The sequence below is a fragment of the Bufo bufo genome, chromosome 4 (genome assembly GCF_905171765.1).
Source record: "Bufo bufo chromosome 4, aBufBuf1.1, whole genome shotgun sequence".
NCBI classification, from domain to species: domain Eukaryota; kingdom Metazoa; phylum Chordata; class Amphibia; order Anura; family Bufonidae; genus Bufo; species Bufo bufo.
In genome coordinates, this window is record NC_053392.1 from 130,033,771 (window position 1) to 130,053,106 (window position 19,336).

The window sequence follows — 19,336 nt, forward strand, 5'->3', positions numbered from 1 at the left end:
CAGATAAGCAGCATGCCCTCGCCCCTAATGTTTTAGAGAGTCAGCTCACCAGCAGACCCTCAACCATAATTTTTTCGATGGTCAGCTCAGCAGCAGACCCTCACCCCTAATGTTTTAGATGGTCAGCTCAGCAGCAGGCCCTCACCCATAATGTTTCAGATGGTCAGCTCAGCAGCAGGCCCTTGCCCATAATTTTTTACATGGTCAGATCAGCAGCAGGCACTCGCCCCTAATATTTTAGAGAGTCAGCTCGGCAGCAGACCCTCACCACTAATGTTTTAGATGGGCAGCTCAGCAGCAGGCCCTCGCCCATAATTTTTTCGATGGTCAGCTCACCAGCAGACCCTCAACCATAATTTTTTCAATGGTCAGCTCAGCAGCAGACCCTCACCCCTATCGTTTTAGATGGTCAGCTCAGCAGCAGGCCCTTACCCATAATTTTTTCCATGGTCAGCTCAGCAGCAGACCCTCAACCATAATGTTTTAGATGGTCAGCTCAGCAGTAGACCCTCACCCCTAATGTTTTAGATGGTCAGCTCAGCAGCAGACCCTCACCCCTAATCTTTTAGATGGTCAGCTTAGCAGCAGGCCCTCACCCATAATTTTTTCCATGGTCAGCTCAGCAGCAGGCTCCTTGTCCCTAATGTTTTAGATGTTCAGCTCGACAGCAGACCCTCACCCCTAATGTTTTAGATGATCAGCTGAGCAGAAGGCCCTCGTCCATAATTTTTTCCATGGTCAGATCAGCAGCAGGCACTAGCCTCTAATGTTTTAAATGGTCAGATCAGCAGCAGATCCTCACCCCTAATGTTTTAGATTGTCAGATCAGCAGCAGGCCCTCGCCCCTAATGTTTTAGAGGGTCACCAGCAGGCCCTTGCTCCTAATGTTTTTGAAGGTCACCAGCAGGCCATCAATCATCATTTTTCATGGGTGTGTATGATACCCTCCTTTATGTGTAATAAAGGGTGTATTGGAGTGCCTTGTATTTCCTTGTAATTTTTGGCAGCCCTTTCACTCAATACATAGGCTTTATGAGTGTAGGAGTCCCACTACCTGAACAATTGTACCACAATGTGAATGAGGCCCTCCTTCATGTGATATACAGGTTGTATCGGAGTGCCTCTTCCTTGTAATTTTTGGCAGCACCTCTAAAATCGATTTTATCTTCAGTTTTGTGCCTATTATTGTCAGTTTGTAAAATTGGCATACTACCCAGAAATCGTTCTCAGCAGGGGCCTTAGGAGTCCAAGATGCATCCAGACATCTTCTCCATGCTGTTCCCGAACCATTTCAGTGGTGTTTCCATCAATTTCTGACCTTTTCATGTGAACCAGACACTCTCCCCTTTTCAGAGCAGGTGGTGCCTGGTTTAATGCTCTGGTTCTCCCATTGACTTCCATTGTGCTCGGGTGCTCAGCATACCGAGGTGTTCTACTCGAGTACCCAAGCAATTTGGTACTCGATCAACACTAGTTGACACCAGACCAGGAAGCAGAGACCTGCAATGGGGGCTGTGGGGGATAGATGGGGTGAGTATAAATTCTTTTAGATTTTTTTTAATCACTCTGAGCACTTTGCTTAATATTTTTCCTCACTGGACACAACCCCTTTAAAGTGCATGTCTTTTGGAACAGATAGGTAGTGTTTATGCAATGTATAAACCCAGCTAAGTGTATTCTGAAAATGGTGAATGTGGTAAGGAACCCTTCATCATTGCCTGTGGCCGCTAATCACTTTCAATTTAGCCCTGTTTCCTAGTCTGGGGTTACATAGTGATCTTGGTTGCCACAGCTGTCGCTCAACTAATGATTGTTGCACAGCACTGCAGCCATTGAAGTGAATGTGGTGTGAGACTCAAAAGTTGCAGTGACCCCAAAATCACATAGATATACATTAGTGTTGGATTGTTTTGTGCATCATGCCTACAACACCAGTTCGGTAGCTGCACTGCTACACACAGTAATACTTGGTTGTGCAATGGTTGTCATGGAAAGATCACATGTAGCCCTAGGCCATACTCATTATTTGAAATCTATCATCCCAAATCCCTATTTCCCCCAATCTCTTCCATCAGAGGAAGTCAAGAGGTTTTGGACAACTTTTATCATTTGTATATGGTGTTACAAATGTACATTTTAATACTGTTATTGTCACCAACTAAACTGTATGGGTTCCAGTGACACGCCGTTAGATGCATTGCCAGGCCGCGTCCCCTGTGACACGTACCCTGACCATGGCCCCTGTGACGCGAGTGCATCCATGGCAACGGAGCACTTGCTCACCTCCTCCCCACAACACACACATGCTGAGGGAGATCTCCTGCAATTATTAAGTTGTTATTAGTATTAGCTGTGTTTTATGAAGGCAGGCTGAGTGACAGCTCAGCCTTCCTTTCTGTAGGATGATGGTGTTCTTTTCAAATGGATACCCGTCTTTGGCTTGGCTATTTTGAATAACCTCCAATTTTGTACCATATTGTCCTCCCTGCTTTTGACCTTATTCCGTACAACCCTTTTCTGTGTGGTTGAGTTCCATGTCTGTCTGTCTTGCACTTTAGCAGTACAGGGAATGTCTACCAGTTGTGGACTTGCCGCTTAGGGTTTGCACTCCAAGTAGGCAGGGAAAGTGGGTTGGGTTCAGTCAGGGCTCCCTGTGTGTGTGTGTTTCCCTGGCTACTGTGCTGATAGTGTTTCATGGACATGTATGACTGTCATAAAAAAATATACAGCTTTTTAAATTGTCTAAATCATTTTTTTTTTCAGATATATATTTTTCAAAATGGAACTCATTCGTGGTAAAACCTTTATAAAAAGTTATGCCCAACACCCACCAGAAAAGGTACCAATTGTTGTATACAAAGGAAAAAAGAATGTAGAACTTGGGAAGAATTTTAATGATTGTGATATTCGTGGTAAGACCTTTATAAAAAGTTATACCCAAAACCCTCCAGAAAAAGTACCAACAGTCGTATGCAAAGAAAAAAAGAATGTAGAACCTCAGAAGAATGTAATTGAATGTGATAGCAAAAAGAATGCAGCACAGACACAAAGAATGTCTAATGGGATTTGTACAAAGGAAGCTGATATTGTCCGATGTCCAAGGTTTATAAGAAAAAGCAAAACATATGACTGTGTTATGAGCGATGACAAGCCAGAGAAAGTAACTGGTCAAATTACACAAGGTCGGATACCAAACAGTGTCAGTTCCCCAGGCCTTGTGGAAGATCAGGGTGGAAAGCGAAATGACATAGAAGCCAACAAAGTACCATGTAAGCAAAACATAATAGACTATAGAAATTTTGTGCCTCAGATGCCTTTTGTACCATCAGTTGCAAAATCACTGCCAAGGAAAAGAATTTCTCTTAGAAAGTCCAAAAAAAGTTTAAAAAACATATTTAATTTAAAAAAGAATAAGCAGCAAGATGTCATATCAGAAGATGAGAGCCAGCCAATGATGTTTAAAATAAAAGAAACTAAAGCAGGTGAAAGACAGTATCAACTAAGTATTGGTGAGATGCCTTCTGATGAGTTCCTTCTTCATGATTGCTCGGACCGTGACATGTACATTGAGGCAGCTGATTCATTCAAAACACTGTGTGAGGATGTGGCTTCTCTAAAAAGTTTTGACTCTCTTACCGGATGTGGGGAAATATTTGCAGATGAAAGTGCCTCTTTTATTGACATAGAAAACAGCCGAGTCACATTTATATCAAAGCCAAGTTCCATAGCTGCTAGTTTTCAAGGAGGAGTGGAACGACTTGCCTCTCCAGCCAAATCTGAGTCTATTGACTTCTCTAGGCTACGTGGTCACATGGATTCATCTGCAAAAAGTGTATGTTCAAATGTACTTTCTGAAACCAATAGGCCACTAGTTTGTCAAGGCCTAAGTAAAGTAGAAATTAATGGCAGCTTATCAATAGATCAAGTCTCCATCTTATCCTACAGTGATCTAATGTCTTCTAATGAGAATATTCATGACGCTGACTCCCCAATGTCCACAAGTGATGAGGGGTATTATGACTCATATTCTCCAACACTGGAAGAAGGCAAAAATGAGGTTGGCAATGTTAGACCATTTCCAAGGGATAGCTATAGTGGAGATGCCCTTTATGAGTTATTTTCTGACTCATGTGAAAAGAAGCTCTGGCCTGTTCAGGACTGTGACTTGTCTGCTCCTGGTCATAATAATGACAATCCTACATCCATATATAGTTTTTGTGTGGGATCTGATGAAAATATGGCCTCTGAACCTGCACTAGAACTTGTTGCAGAAGACAATCTTGAGAGTACATGGAAAGGAAGAGAATGTTTATTAAAACTATGTGATACAGAGCTGTCTTTAACTATTGGAATGGTTAACTGGTTAAGAAAGACAGAAAAAATACCAAAAAATGATCAAAATGTCACTTGTAGCTCAGAGGAGCCACCAGGCACAAGGAATGAGAATGACAGTAAAGTTGAAGAAATCACAGCAATGTCTGGAGATAGCAAGGGAGAGTCCTTTTCAGATTGTGAATCAGTCAAAATTGAATATACTGAGCATGCAAATAACAGAAAAGGAAATATAGACAGTGTAGCCAGCACATTTGCTGAAATACCAAAACCTAAAACTGATTCAGACAACAGCAAATTTGAAAAAAACTCTCCATTTGTAACACATGTGGTCTTATATGACCCACCTCCAAAGCAAAATAGTTTAGATAACGTTACTGAATATAAGGATCAATTAGAATTATCCACTCCATATGCCAATGCTGTAGCTCCAGTGGTTTCATCACAAGAGCCAAATCTCATGGATGTTCCTCTTCTTGTTAACCATCTAGATTCCTTGCAGCCAATGGACTTTCAATGTCTTACATATTCTATATCTAAAAATAATAGATGGTTAGCTGACATTCTGGAGACGTGCCCTGCTGATGTCCCACCACTGCAAATATTATTTGACCACCAGCATATATTGGATTGTTTAGGCAAAGTAATGCGGCCTTATGAAATTGTCCAACATATCAAAAACTCTGTAGAAAGACTTGGTCCTTCTGAACAGACCTCACAATTCACAATTGATAATAGAGTAAAGAAGAAAAATCTGATAACAGATCCACAACAACCAAACAGCAGATGTAGGAAAGAATTTGGCCGTGATTATACCAGTAACCAACAATGCTTAGTAAGAACATCAAAACTACTTCCAAAGGAGACTAACGCCTCCAAGGATGAGATTAGACCAGGATTCCTACCTCTTTTTAAATCAACCTGCTCATCTGTGATCTCTCGTTGTTCTTCAGTTTTATACAGAGTTCGCAACTCCGAAGATGCAGTAATATATTTTGATACAAGAAATTACAACCTGTTGCCTGAAAGTAATGATAAGCTTACACGAGATTCGAGTGCTTCATCAGTAGATTACTCTAAATACACAGAGGATGGTTTTCTGTCTATTACTTCTACGACTTTTACTAAGGATAGTGGTAAGTATACTTTACATCATTGGTTGTCAAGCAGTTGATCATGATCTACTGGTTAGATCTCTAATAAGTCCTAGGTCCATAGGTCATTATGAGAAATATGAAGGTATACATGAGGAGTTACATTATTTCTGGACATTATATGTCTAGTATCTGTCATTTCTAGCAGTTTTTCCCTCTACAATTTGTCTGTAGTTGCCAGCTTTTTCTGGGTTGGTGTGCATGTCTGGCCAGACACAGGACATGGAGAAATATGTGAGCATTTTAGATGTGAATCCAGCAATTAAAGGGAATGTGAAATCAGAAAATGACCTATTGTTTAAATCATGTTTTTATGTTAAACATATTTTTTTAGAAGTATAAGTGAGTTAAAATTTTTGCCATGACACTATCTTTATTACAATTTATATATGATCTTGCAATTTTCACAATTAAGCCTAAAATATGTTAAGACTAGGGATGAGCGAACCCGAACCTCACCGAGTTTGGGTAGTGAAGGAATACTGTTATGGATTCCGTTATAACGGAATCTAACGGATTTCGATGACTGAATGCAAAATGAAAGTCTTTAAGAGGCATTCCGTTTTGATCCGTCATAATAGAAGTCTATGGCTAAGCGTAACGAATCCATCTGGTTTCCGAACCCGGTGAGAATCGGGTTCGCTTATCCCTAGTTAAAACTTCCTGTGTTTTAAGACCAGCTACATGGGCCATAGAAACAGTGGACAGGAGCTGATCTTATTGACTAATATAGAAGAGTTATATAAAACAAGGGACTCTAGATGCTGGAAGTGCAGCGTGTACAATGCAGATTTTACCCATTTGATCTGGTATTGTCCCCCTATTCAGGATTATTGGACTCAGGTTTTTCGGGAGCTAACCAGATCAACTGGGTGTTCTGCGCCACTGGAGATCTCTATAGCAGTGCTTGGATATATCAGGAAAATAGGTCTTGACAGAGAAAATGAAATGAAATGGGCTAAAGGATTAATGCTGGCTCGGGTTGTAGTGGCTAGAGAGTGGGGGGCAGACACACCACCAAATATTGAAGAATGGAAGAACTTATGTGGGAGGGTGCATAGATATGAATATGCCTGCAGGCAAAAATAAACTGGGAAAAAGCAATGAACAGGAGGAAAGAGGGGAGATAAGGAGCAGGAAGGAAGTGGTTAACAAACAGATGAGAGACGAGTGAAATCCCCGCTATGAGATCATGAAATCAACTTTATCTTTTTCTGTAGAAACCATCAAGACAACCAAGGGGGGGGGAAGGGGGCGGGTTATAATTTGCCTTTATACATGTATGACATGAGAAAAGAAATAGGATAAGGATAGATTCCTGATGTTTAAGGATAATTGTGTAACAAACGCTTGTGTATATTTAGGAAATATCATTGCCTATGTTTTTTGATTCTTGTCTATTTTTATATGCTGAAAAGGAAAAATAAAAATATTCTAAATTAAAAAAAATATATAGAAGAGTTTTCTAGACATGCTCTGTGACCTGTGCAAAGGTCAGGAGGGAGCTGATAATCTGTGAATAGTGGATCCTGTCTATATAGCGGTATTACTTATCATTGTAATTCTGCCTGCGGTCATACTGATAATTGCTATTGAAAAGTTACCTGTACAGAACAGAAAATCATGACCCATTATTAGGCCTAGTGGCCTAAAAAATAGGTCATAACCAAACTGCTGTTTGGCACAAACTATTAACAACTACAACTGGCTGAAAAGAGTCCAACTCGTCAGAAAAGATTATTATTATTTTTTTACAGATCTGTCTTGTGGTCTTTTTCTCACTCAGTGTCTACTGTGTCATGTAAAAAAAGAGTGTCTGACAGCAATAAGTCTGGATGACAAAATTACTAGTGTATGACCAGCCTTTAACTCAACTAACAAATGTCATTTTTCTTACTTTTATCAAACTGACAGACAAATCCTTCCCTCCAATGAATAAGTTCTTTGGTGTTAGGAGGTTAAAATGCTACTAATATTACGTGTCCTTCATCCTTTTTGGAATATATGTGTGGAAAAAAACATCATCATGTGAAAATGATGTGGGGCAATTATTAAAGAGTTTACCCAACAACTGTGGCATAAAAAAGTCTCAAATTATGGCACATGCAATATGTGCACCATAATGTGGGACTTTTTAATCTTCTCGCCCACTTTTCCAAAGTGGCGATAAAGGATGCGGGGCTTAGTGGGAGGGGCAGAGATTTGCACAGTCCGACAGATTTAGTATAACTTTTGCCAGAAACTGGAGAAAGTTATAGCTGAAGTCTGTGCCGGCCCCTGGCTGGTGTAGACTTCAGTTTCTGACAAACGGAATCTGCTTCTTAATAAATTGGGCGAGTCTCAGGCCAGCACAGGAAGATCAAGGCTGGTGTATGAGTTTGCCAATTTTGATAAATGTCTCTGAAATGTCTTTGTCAAAACCAAAATACGTTTTCAATGATGAATGACTTATAGTCTGTGACCTAAACGTGGTCACTTCTCTTCTGCATAAAAACAGGACATTTATAAAGTGATATACAGATTACTACAGTATCTCTCTACCTCACCAAGGTTGCTTCCACCTAATATAGAGACTATAATGAACCTCTAAGTAATTACTGGATTAAACAAGGTTGCAGAGTCTAAAGGATTATGCGTTCTTCGCCCTTAACCCCCACATGGAGGTATCGATTTTCTCAGGTTGCAGTTTCCTGTGTCCAATAGCAACAAGTGACAAGGACAGTAGACACAAGCTACAGAAACAGCAGACAGAATCCTAGCCAGATAAACAAGAGATCTGCACAGGCAATGTCAAATACGGTCGCTGTGATAAGCTTAAAGCAGATAGCTAGCCAAACAAGGTCAAGATAGGTTGGGTCATTAATGAGTAGACTGGGCTCCAAGCAAAATTACAGTTTAGCAACAAACAGAACTCATAGAACCTATTTCTCAGGCTTTAGAGGAGGCACAAATGATCTATATCTGTTTTATTTACAAAAGTTGGGATTCTGTGTAAAATGTAAAAAAAAAAAGAATGCAATGATTTCCAAATCTCATAGACTCATATTTTATTCACAATAGAACATAGAACACATATCAGATGTTAAAAGTGAGACATTTTACCATTTCATAAAAAAATTAACTAATTTAGAACATGATGGCACCAATGCATCTCAAAAAACTTGGGACAGGGCCAAAAAAAGGGTGGAAAAGTAAGTGGTACTTATAAAAAAAATAGCTGGAGGAGCCAGTTACATCTTAGTCAAATAACTAGAGAGGCAGAGTCTCTTAGAAGTAAAAAACTGCATGTAAAAATCATTTCAGAAAAATGTTTTTCAATGTAAAATTGTGAACACTTTGAATATCCTACCATCTACAGTACATAATATCATCAAATGATTTTGAGAACATGGAGAAATTCATGTGCACAAGGGACAAGGCAGACAGTCAAAACTGGATGCTCATGATCTATGGGTCCTCAGGCAGCACTGCATTAAAAACAGGCATGATTCTGTACAGAAAATCTCTGCATGGGCTCAGGAACACTCCCATAAATCATTGTCCGTGGACACAGTTTGCAATGCAATCCACAAATGCAAGTTAAAATAGTATCATGCAAAGAAGAAGCCATATGTCAACATAATCCAGAAACTCCAGCATCTTCTCAGGGCCCATGCTCATTTAAAATGGAGTAAGGTAAAATGAAAACTGTTTTTTGGTCAGATGAATCAAAATTTTAAATACTTTTTAGAAACCGAAGTCACCGTGTTCTGCGGACTCAAGAGGAGAGGCACCATCCAGCTTGTTATCAGCACACAATTCAAAAGCCTTCATGTCTGATGGTATGATGTTGCATTAGTGCCTCTGGCATGGGCAGCTTACACAACAGTATGTCAAGGTTTTAGAACAACATATCCTCCCATCTAGACATATCCTGACCTCTCCCTTTCAGGGAAGACCTTGCTTATTTCAGTAAGGCAATGCTAAATCCCAAACTGCATTCGTCACAACAGCATGGCTGCACAGAAGAAGAGTCCGGATGCTGAACTGGCCTGCCTAAAGTCCAGACAAATAGTAAATATTTGGCGGATAATGAAACAAAAAAAAGGCAACGCAGACCCAGGGCTTTTAAACAGCTAGAATCCTACATGAGATAAGAATGGGACAACATTCCTCTTCCAAAACTCCAGCAATTGGTCTCCTCACTTTCCAGACGTTTAGACTGTTGTTAAATTAAAGGGGTTCTGCACTTTGTTTAAACTGATGATCTATTCTCTTGATAGATTATCAGCATCTGATCGGCAGGGTCCGACACCCGGGACCCCCGCCGATCAGCTGTTTGAGAAGGCAATGGCGGTCCAGCAGCGCCACGGCCTTCTCACTGTTTACCACCGGCCCAGTGATGTCATGACTTGTATCAACTGGCCTGGGCGGGGCTAAGCTCTGTTCACTTGAATGGAGCTTAGCCCCGCCCCAGGCAAGTTGATACTAGTCATGACGTCACTGGGCCGGCCGTAAATAGTGAGAAGGCCGCGGCGCTGCTGGAGCGCCGTTGCCTTCTCAAACAGCTGATCAGCGGGGGTCCCGGGTGTCAGACCCCCACCGATCAGATGCTGATGATCTATTCAGAGGATAGATCATCAGTTTAAACAAAGTGCAGAACCCCTTTAAAAGGTAATACTACACAATGGTAGACATGGCCCTGTCTCAACTTTTTTTGAGATGCGTTGTTACCATCAAGTTCTAAATTAATTAATTATTTTCATGAAACGGTAAAATACCTCAGTTTCTACATCTGATATGTGTTCTATGATCTACTGTGAATAAAACAAGGGTTTATGATATTATTTAACTGTATTAACATTTTACACGGTGTCCCAGACATTTTGAAATTGGGCTGTATTATGCAACAAAATCTATTTAGGTTTTTAAAGAACTGGTAGAGACTTTCCAGTTCAGACCCCAAAAACATTGTAGTATACAGCCTAGTAACATGCCTGATTGCACCAAATCTGCAATACATTCAGAACGTTTCAAAGCCCTTCTATTTTTAACACATTTTGTTATTTTACAACCATTCTCTGAAATGTCTAATATTCTTAGGGCTAGTTATTCTGTGCTTTGAAATCACCTCAACAGGTGCCTCAACAGTCTCAAGTCTACTTGTATGTGAGTCTATTAGCTTGGCACACCTCATTCAGGTTGGTGAGCATCCATGACCAACTATTTCAGGAGGCTTTCTAGGAGTGTTTGATTGGCTTCAAGTCTGGGCTCTGTGTAGGACATTCAAGAATGTACCAAAGCTACCCTAGTATTGGAAGGGCTGTATTACACCTACAGATTATCTGACAGATTTTCTGACCAATCATTGGTCAGATGGCCATTTACACACAATCTTTTGTTATACACACCAACTATTGGTCTGATTGGACAGAAATTGGTCAGATAATCTGTTGGCGTAATACAGCCTTTAGGCTCTCTGTTTTGGGTAGTTCTACTGTTGGAAGGCTAATTTTCATCACAGTCTATGGTCAAGAGCATTCTTGAGCATCCATTTTTCTTTCCTCCATTTATCTTAACCCTCCCCCTCTGCCATCACCATGCTGTACCATAGCAGTGGCATTGGCAAGGTAAGTGGTGTCTTGTTTTCTCCAAACCTGACACTTTGTAATAAAGTTAAAGAGTTTTATCTTGGTTTTATCAAACTAGAGAAAAGGTGCTTTTTGACAACTATTGTAAACTGATGGATAAGAAAAAAAGAGTACTCTCCATTTTAGAATATGGCTTGATAATCTTCGAGTTTTTCAACTCAACTCGTCATCAACCTGTAACCAGTTAAATGTGGATTAACACATATTATATTCTTTCTTCTCTTACAGGTTTGTTAATGACAAAAAAAAAGAAGTGGAGTATATGAGAAGCCTTGAGCAGAGAAGCTGACTTCTGTGCAGTAGATACACATATACCACGATGATGTTGAGCAATACTCTGGGGTAAAACTGAAAATGCCACTATTGCAGAGAGAAGAGGTGCCCATCCCAGCCCCAAAGTCTTAGCTATATGGTCCCTATATATGAGCACACACATTTTACTGCGAGGAATTGTCTACTAATACAGGTTCTGGGTTGGGTTATGACAACCACTGCCCAAGACCTGAGCATACAGGCATCTTGAGGAAGTGGCTTACAAGAAACACCCATTTGTTTCCCTTGATTAGTAGGAACCGTGTAATTAAGACTCTGTGGCTGGGATGGGCACCACTACTCTTGGCAATGGATGTATTTTCAATTTTTGCTGAGTATCACTTTAATATTTCTCTTTTTAAATGACAAAATGCAGAGTATCTATTAAAATAACATGGGGCAGAGTTTAGAACATTGTAAATATGTAACTGTGCCAACACATGAATGGTTCCCATGCCTAAAATGACTTGTATTCTTATATTTTTAGCATATTGTGACGTGATGCCTTCAGCAACTCATCCTTTGTAATAGATCTTATAAGAACAGACCACATTTATTATCTAATGGTCTTAAACGCCTTTGTGGAATTGATTTTATTTGACCACACAGCACACTGATATTTTTTAATTTTTATACTACAATTCAATTTATTATGTTAACATATATCAGTGTATGGAGATACAAGGGTGAACATCTTCCCATAAACCTTCCAGTTGTACTGATACGTTTACATGCAAATATTTTGTAATAATTTCTAAAAATTTATATAAAACTCTGTAATAGAATCAATATTTTCCTCTGTCGTTGCAATAACTACATTCATTGGCCACTTTATTAGGTAGAAGGTAATTCAAGTACAATGAAACCCCAAATTGCATTGAAAAGGGGTCTGCTAGAGGGATGGTCTGTTGGTCCTGCTGCTAGAAGCCCCACTGATTAGAGGTGATATGTTGGTCATCCTGTAGACAAATGTTTAATTCCCATGCAGCTAGTAAGTGAATAGGTAGCCCATGCAATGCAGGAGTTGGCAAGAACTCCAAGGAGAAGTTGTTATAATCACTGACTTCTCTAGTTCAGGGGCCTGAACCAGGGACCACTCCTACTAAATCAGAATTCTCTAAGGCCTGTTCACATGGTGTCTTTTGATGCCAGGATATTAGAGTGGAATTTTGGCGGTTTAAACCCACAATCGGGTGACTAGAAGTTCATTGAAGGGAGCCAGGGAGTTGAAAATTAGTGCGGGGAGCAGGTGAGTATGATTTTTTCAACAGGTACAACACACTGCTGCCCAAAGAGTCCCAAAGCTAAACAACCCATTTAAGCTGCTTCCACTAAAATGGCAATGAGGGTGGTGTACTTAAATGACCTGCAGTCACCAATATATCAAACTGTATCATCATGAAAACTTAGACTAAGGGCTCTTGCACATGACCATTACCTGTTTTGCGGTCTGCAAATCGCGGATCCGCAAAACACTGATACCGGCCATGTGCATTCTAAATTTTGTCGAATGGAATGTCCGGTCCATAATAGAACTGTCTTATCCTTGTCCGTAATACAGACAATAGGACATGTTCTATTTTTTGGTGGAAAGGCCGTGCTGCAGACATATGGAAACGGAATGCACACTGACCCATTGAAGTGCATGGATCAACATGCGGGCTGCAAAAAAACGGCACGGAAATGGAAAAAAATATATATTCATGTGTCTATACACATTAGATGAATGTCGTTTGAACCTGCTGATTTTGTCAGGACCAGCTGATCTATTGTGTTTGGTGGTATGTAGGTGGCATATGTTGGGGGAAAAGAAAGATTGGGCTGTTTGTTCTCAAGGGAGATAAGCCACTGCCAGAGGTGCCTGGTAGTGTCACGGCCTTTGGTTTGCGCTGTGACACTGTTGCCACACTTGCGGTTGCCCGCGGCAACGTGTTGCTGTCAGAGCATGCGGTGGCAGTGTCTCGGCCTTCTGGGTGATTGCCGGGACATGGTTGCCACGCATGCTGTTGCCGGTGGTAACGTGTGGTTTAGTATGCTTGTGTGTGCACTTCCCCTTTAAGTTGTAGCCTCCCTCTGTCTGGTGCTGTAAGGGTTAACTCCCTGACTGGGTGTGGTCACTTGGCTTTTATCTTCTGTGGTTTCCTGGCTGGAGTCAGTTGTACTTCAGCTATCTTTGGTGCTGGAGCTCTGCTCCAGTCCAGGGTGTTCCATCTGTCCAGTGAGGGCCACCCTTGTGGTCATAGATGTCCAAGGTCTTCCCAGTTTCTCCTTCCCATCCTACCCTTTGTTGATTGGTGTGGGTTTTGTCCAGGGTGTATTTATGTCTAGTGTGTCTAGTGTGTTGTGACTGGTCTGTTTATGTTGTTTCCAGCATGTCTGCTAGATATTCCCCTGTTGTATGTTGCACCTCCGTGAGGGGGCTGGTTTCCCGGAGGGGTTAACCATAAGCCTGTATGCGGGCTGCCGTGCACCTTGCTGTATGGGGGTCCAGGCAGTAACTGGTATACTGGTGTCCTGTATGCGTTGTTTGTGTTGTGCCCTGTTTGGTGTGTGGGCTCCGGTTGGTATGCATGGATTCCAGTCGTGGTGGCAGCGGCAGGTAAGTGAGTTTTCCGGTGTTCCTACCTGCCGATCCAGTTGCTGCATATGGTCTATTCCCTTCCATCTGTTACTAGGCAGCTGGAGACTCTGGTTCGTCTGAGTCCCTGAGGAACCGGTTGTCTCCTATTCCTGACCCCTATGCCAGGGACCGTCAGGGTCAGCAGGATACAAGTTCCAGTGCATGAGCCCTCCCACCTTCAGGGTTTGCTCATGCGGTCAGGAGATCAGGGTCAGGATTAGGGCGGCTGTAAGTTGTGGCCTGCTCCCTTCACTGTAGTCTGGCCTAGTAACAGTTCCCATTATACTGTGGGGAGTTTCCCCCACTCTCCACCGTGACAGTATGACCACAAGGGTGGCCCTCACTGGACAGATGGAACACCCAGTCAGGGAGTTAACCCTTCCAACACCAGACAGCGGGAGGCTACAACTTAAAGGGGAGGTGCACACACCAGCAAACATGCAACACGTTGCCACCAGCAACAGCATGCGTGGCAACCATGTCACGACGCACACAGCCAAAGCCGAGACACTGCCACCACATGCCTAAACAGCAACAGATTGCCACCGGCAACTGCAAGCATGGCATCAGTGGCACGGCGCATACAGCAAAGGCCAGGACAGGTAGAGACTTATTGCATTCCTCTCAGCCAAGCTGAGCATGTACATGTAGGGAGGTCAGAAGGAATACTGTAAATTGCTTGGCTAACAGCTAACTAAGGCTACTTTCACACTTGCGTTTCTGTTTAGTCCTCATGCTTTCTGAATGGAAAGAGATCCAGGAGCATCAGGATGTCTTCTGTTCCGGCAGCATTCAGTTTTTTTACCGGACACAAAACCGCTGCAAGCTGAAAAAACGGATCCGGCACTGAAAACAATGCAAGTCAATGGTGACGATCAGTTTTTTTAGGAGCCCAAAAAAATGGATCTGTCACCCATTGACTTTCAATGTATTTAGTGACGGATTGTTTTTTTTTCCAATTTGATTTCACACAACCGTATCCTAACGGAACGAATGAATGCTGATGTGCAAAATCAAAATGGATCAATTTAATTCCGGTATTGAGATCCTCTGCTGGATCTCAATACCGGAATTAACAACGCAAGTGTGAAGGTAGCCTAAACTGTATGGCCTGATTTAAGAATGTTTTCATCACCTGTAGATTTCTGTTCTAGAAAAACATATCTAATAGAGAGGTCATAGAGCGTATACAAATATAGAACAGCATGTTTTAAAATTCTATAATGTACAAGATGGAAATATACAAAAGAGGTTACCACTACCATACCTCAATAGCATATATAAACAATACCTTATGAAATCATTAGCATGCACATGTTTCAGTATCTTCTTACCTGCTTGCCAAATGCTTGCTTTGTTACTCTGAGGTTTTGCATAAAATATAGTACATAGTACATAGTATTTAAAGTGTTTTAATTTTTTTTTAAATGATTATGCTGTTTTCCCACTCGATTGGGCACCCAAAGTCCTGGGTGCTATAACACTTTAAAATCAGTATTCTAGAACAACGGTGCTGAGCGGAGCAGGTCCTGTCTGAGCCCACTTCGTTTGTCTTCTGTACTGATGTGTTATGAAGAGCTTTCAGCTGAGCAGACCAGGTTTAGGCAGGAACCTGCTCCGCTTGGCTAAATAAAGGCATATCCCATCTGTACAGGGTACTGATGTGCTGTGCCAGAATTTAGCCAAGATTGAGGGGGGCACAAGCAGAAGCAGTGATGTGTGCTCCGGCCTGAAGAGAGTTCACTGCAGCCCCAGTGAAATCCATACACCAGTGCAGTGCAGTAACTTCCAGGACTTTGGTGCCTATTTGAGTAGGACAAAAGCATAATCAATTAATAAAGCATATTGGAAAAATAATTTTGGACTTCGTAAAACATTTTTTAAGAAAGTTTTACAAAAGTTTAGTTATTCTTTAATATATCATGTAATTGAGGTTTATACTAAGCTTTCCTCTGCTTAAAATAATGCATTTTATAGTGCTGTACATGAAATGATCTTTATTCAGTCAGTAGTAGTTACAATTGAAAGCGAGTAATTTATCAAAGTGTATGAACTACAAGTTTCTGTACTTTCTTCTAAAATTTAGGCAGATAGGAATTCTCCTAGGCAGCATCAGACTGAAGTCCCCTGGGTCCCTTGTGTATATAGGACCTTAAGGGCTCTGTTTTATTAGGGGTCCATTACTGTCAGAGCTTGGGCCCACTGGAGGATCCTCTGGTATTCTGATGGGCCAGTCTGACCCTGCATCTAGGTGTAGGAGTTCTTGGGTCTTATATACTTAGAAGCATGTAGATATAAACTACGTATCTTACATAGCTTTGTAAAAGTGCAGCTTTACTTATGTTTTATTGATCCTGATTTGTAACTTGTATGACATTTCTTCCACATTCTGTGATTCATTCCAAATCCTACTACTTGCTGCATAAGCTAGTTTCACATACATCAGTTTTGTCTGGCCAGGTATTTTACGCCGGGAGCCGAACACAACTGATATACAGTATGTGGATAGCCCTTCAGTGCACAGATCCAGTGTCTGTACACTGATAGCTCCGGACAGAAGAACTGAGCATGCAGCACTTTTCTGTCTGGCCCTATTTAACATCCAGCATCACAACCAATGCTTCGGATGTATGTGCACGATCCCACAGACAACTATTGGATCGGTTCTGGCTTATTTACCCTCGGGCATTTTCTGCTTCAGGCCGGAGGGGAACTGAGCTTCGATAACCAGACAAATACGGAGGGGGGTTTAGAGCTTGTAAGTCCTATACCCTGTACAGGGCTGCAAAGACTAAACCTCCAAAAAGGTCGCTGAGTTTTTGTAAAACTTTTGAAATGTCATAGAGACATATGAAAGTTATGATAGTTTTGATCAGTGTGGGTCTGAGTGCTGAGAAAGTCTATGGACCCGTCTCAATTCCATCCCCTGCAGAAAGGAGACAAAGCGCGCTATGCGAGCACTTCTCTCTCCTCGTTCCTGGGATCTCTCAACACTCAGACCCCCATCAATTAAAACGTTTGATAAGTCTCTAAGACATACATTTTTTTTTTTAAAACTTAGTGACCCCTTTAAGGAGATAGAAAATGATGTGGTGGGCTTACATTCCCTATTTATTGTTGTGTCAAATAAATACATTTAAATTCAGAGTATGCCATAGTAGATCTCTCATTCAGTTAATGTATTCATAAATGGAATGTAACATTTTAATATATTAAAGGGGTATTTCCAGAATGACAGCGTATTCCCTATCCACAAGATAGGTGATAGGCATCTGACCAATAGGGACCCAGAAAATAGCGCAGTCGAGCGTGCATTCAAACCAACCAGTCAAAGGAACTGCCTGAGACAGCCGTGTGCTGTATTTCAGCAGTCCTAAAGAATTTGAATAGAGTGACAGTGCGTGTGGCTTGACCGCTGTTCCATTGAAATTCTCATTCTCGTGGGGGTCTTTGAGGTCGAACCACCACCAATCTTATACTTTGGATAAGTTGTCATTCTGCAAACATCCATTTAAGCAACTAGATGTTTTAACTTTTTTAATTTTTATATTTAATGTGATTTTAACTGAATGCTTATAAATCAATGACATGTAAATGTGTGCTTATTGTATGACCTACAACCAATAAAAGCTTTCACAGATTTTTTACATTTCTTTTTAGGTTACAAATGGCTGGCTAAGGCTACTTTCACACTAGCGTTCGGGGCTCCGCTTGTGAGCTCCGTTTGAAGGCTCTCACAAGCGGCCCCGAACGGATCCGTCCAGCCCTAATGCATTCTGAGTGGATGCGGATCCGCTCAGAATGCATCAGTCTGGCAGCGTTTGTCCTCCGCTCCGCTCAGCAGGCGGACACCTGAACGCAGCTTGCAGCGTTCGGGTGTCCGCCTGGCCGTGCGGAGGCAAACGGATCCGTCCAGACTTACAATGTAAGTCAATGGGGACGGATCCGTTTGAAGTTGACACAGTATGGCTCAATTTTCAAATGGATCCGTCCCCCATTGACTTTCAATGTAAAGTCAAAACGGATCCGTTTGCATTATCATGAACAAAAAAAACAAAAAAAAAAAATTATTATTTTTTTTTGTTCATGGTAATGCAAACAGATCCGTTCTGAACGGATCTAAGCGTTTGCATATAGGTGCGGATCCGTCTGTGCAGATACCAGACGGATCCGCACCTAAACGCAGGTGTGAAAGTAGCCTTTTGGTTATAACTTTTGACTTTTTCCATTCTGATGTAAGAGTGTGATGATCATTTTGCACACATAGCTAGTACTCAGTATAGACCATCAACATCTTCTTCATGAAATGACAAAAGTGTAAAGGTAAATAAAATGTCCCAGAAGCGTTATATCTCCCTCCTCACTGCAAAGCAGCAGTATCGCAGCAGAACCGCAACACAACTGCCACACTATAGTGCAAAGATAATGAGAAAATCGATGATACTGCGCTCTAACTTATATAGATCGCAAGACCTAATACCCCCACCTCCTAGTTTAAAAGCACTCCACAAACTCAGTAGACTTTGCGTTACCTGGTGGATGAGCTTCATGTAACATGGGGTACGGTGGGTAATCCTCGGATCTTGTAGGCACAGGTCGGGTGCTAAAGAACCCGACCTGTGCCTGTAAGATCCGAGGATTATCCACCGTACCCCGTGTTACATGAAGCTCATCCACCAGGTAACGCAAAGTCTACTGAGTTTGTGGAGTGCTTTTAAACTAGGAGGTGGGGGTATTAGGTCTTGCGATCTATATAAGTTAGAGCGCGGTATCATCGATTTTCTCAAAAGTGTAAAAGCGTAGAACGGACTGACTTCAACTATACAGAATAACTGCATAGAGACAACTTTTTTCCCATATCAATAGAACAACTCTACCTATCTACCTATACCTGCTAGTAAGGGGTGCACCACCAATGAGGCCAGGTGAGGCGATCGCCTCAGGAAGCACCAGGTAGGGGCAAGAGGGGGCAGTGGAAGGGAAATGGGCAATGAGCGCTTTTATTGTGGCAAAGGGGTTAGGTTAATAAATTGGCTTTGGGGGTGGGCACTGTTTTAGTTTTCGCCTCAGGCAGCAGAAAGGCTAGGTGCACCCCTGCTGCTAGTGCTTTTCAGTCCAGGCAGGGGTTGTCATGACCTACTCAGCATCCTGCAGAAGGACACTTGAAGTAACTTCTCAGCGTCCTGGTAGTGCACTCAGATCCTGGGCAGCGGTGGTCTCTGAAAAGAGTAAAATAACTCTTTTCAGAGACCACCGCTGCCCAGGATCTGAGTGCACTACCAGGACGC

At 41.7% G+C, this 19,336-nt stretch overlaps 1 protein-coding gene across 1 annotated transcript in view; it reads left to right on the plus strand.

The window, feature by feature from the left end:
* Positions 1-3,052: 3,052 nt before the first annotated feature.
* AMER3 (APC membrane recruitment protein 3) overlaps positions 3,053-19,336 on the plus strand; it is a 72,434-nt gene continuing 56,150 nt past the window's right edge. Inside the window, exon 1 of the mRNA XM_040429930.1 lies at positions 3,053-4,511. Coding sequence (XP_040285864.1) covers positions 3,053-4,511 — 1,459 coding nt within the window. The remainder of the gene's footprint in view (positions 4,512-19,336) is intronic.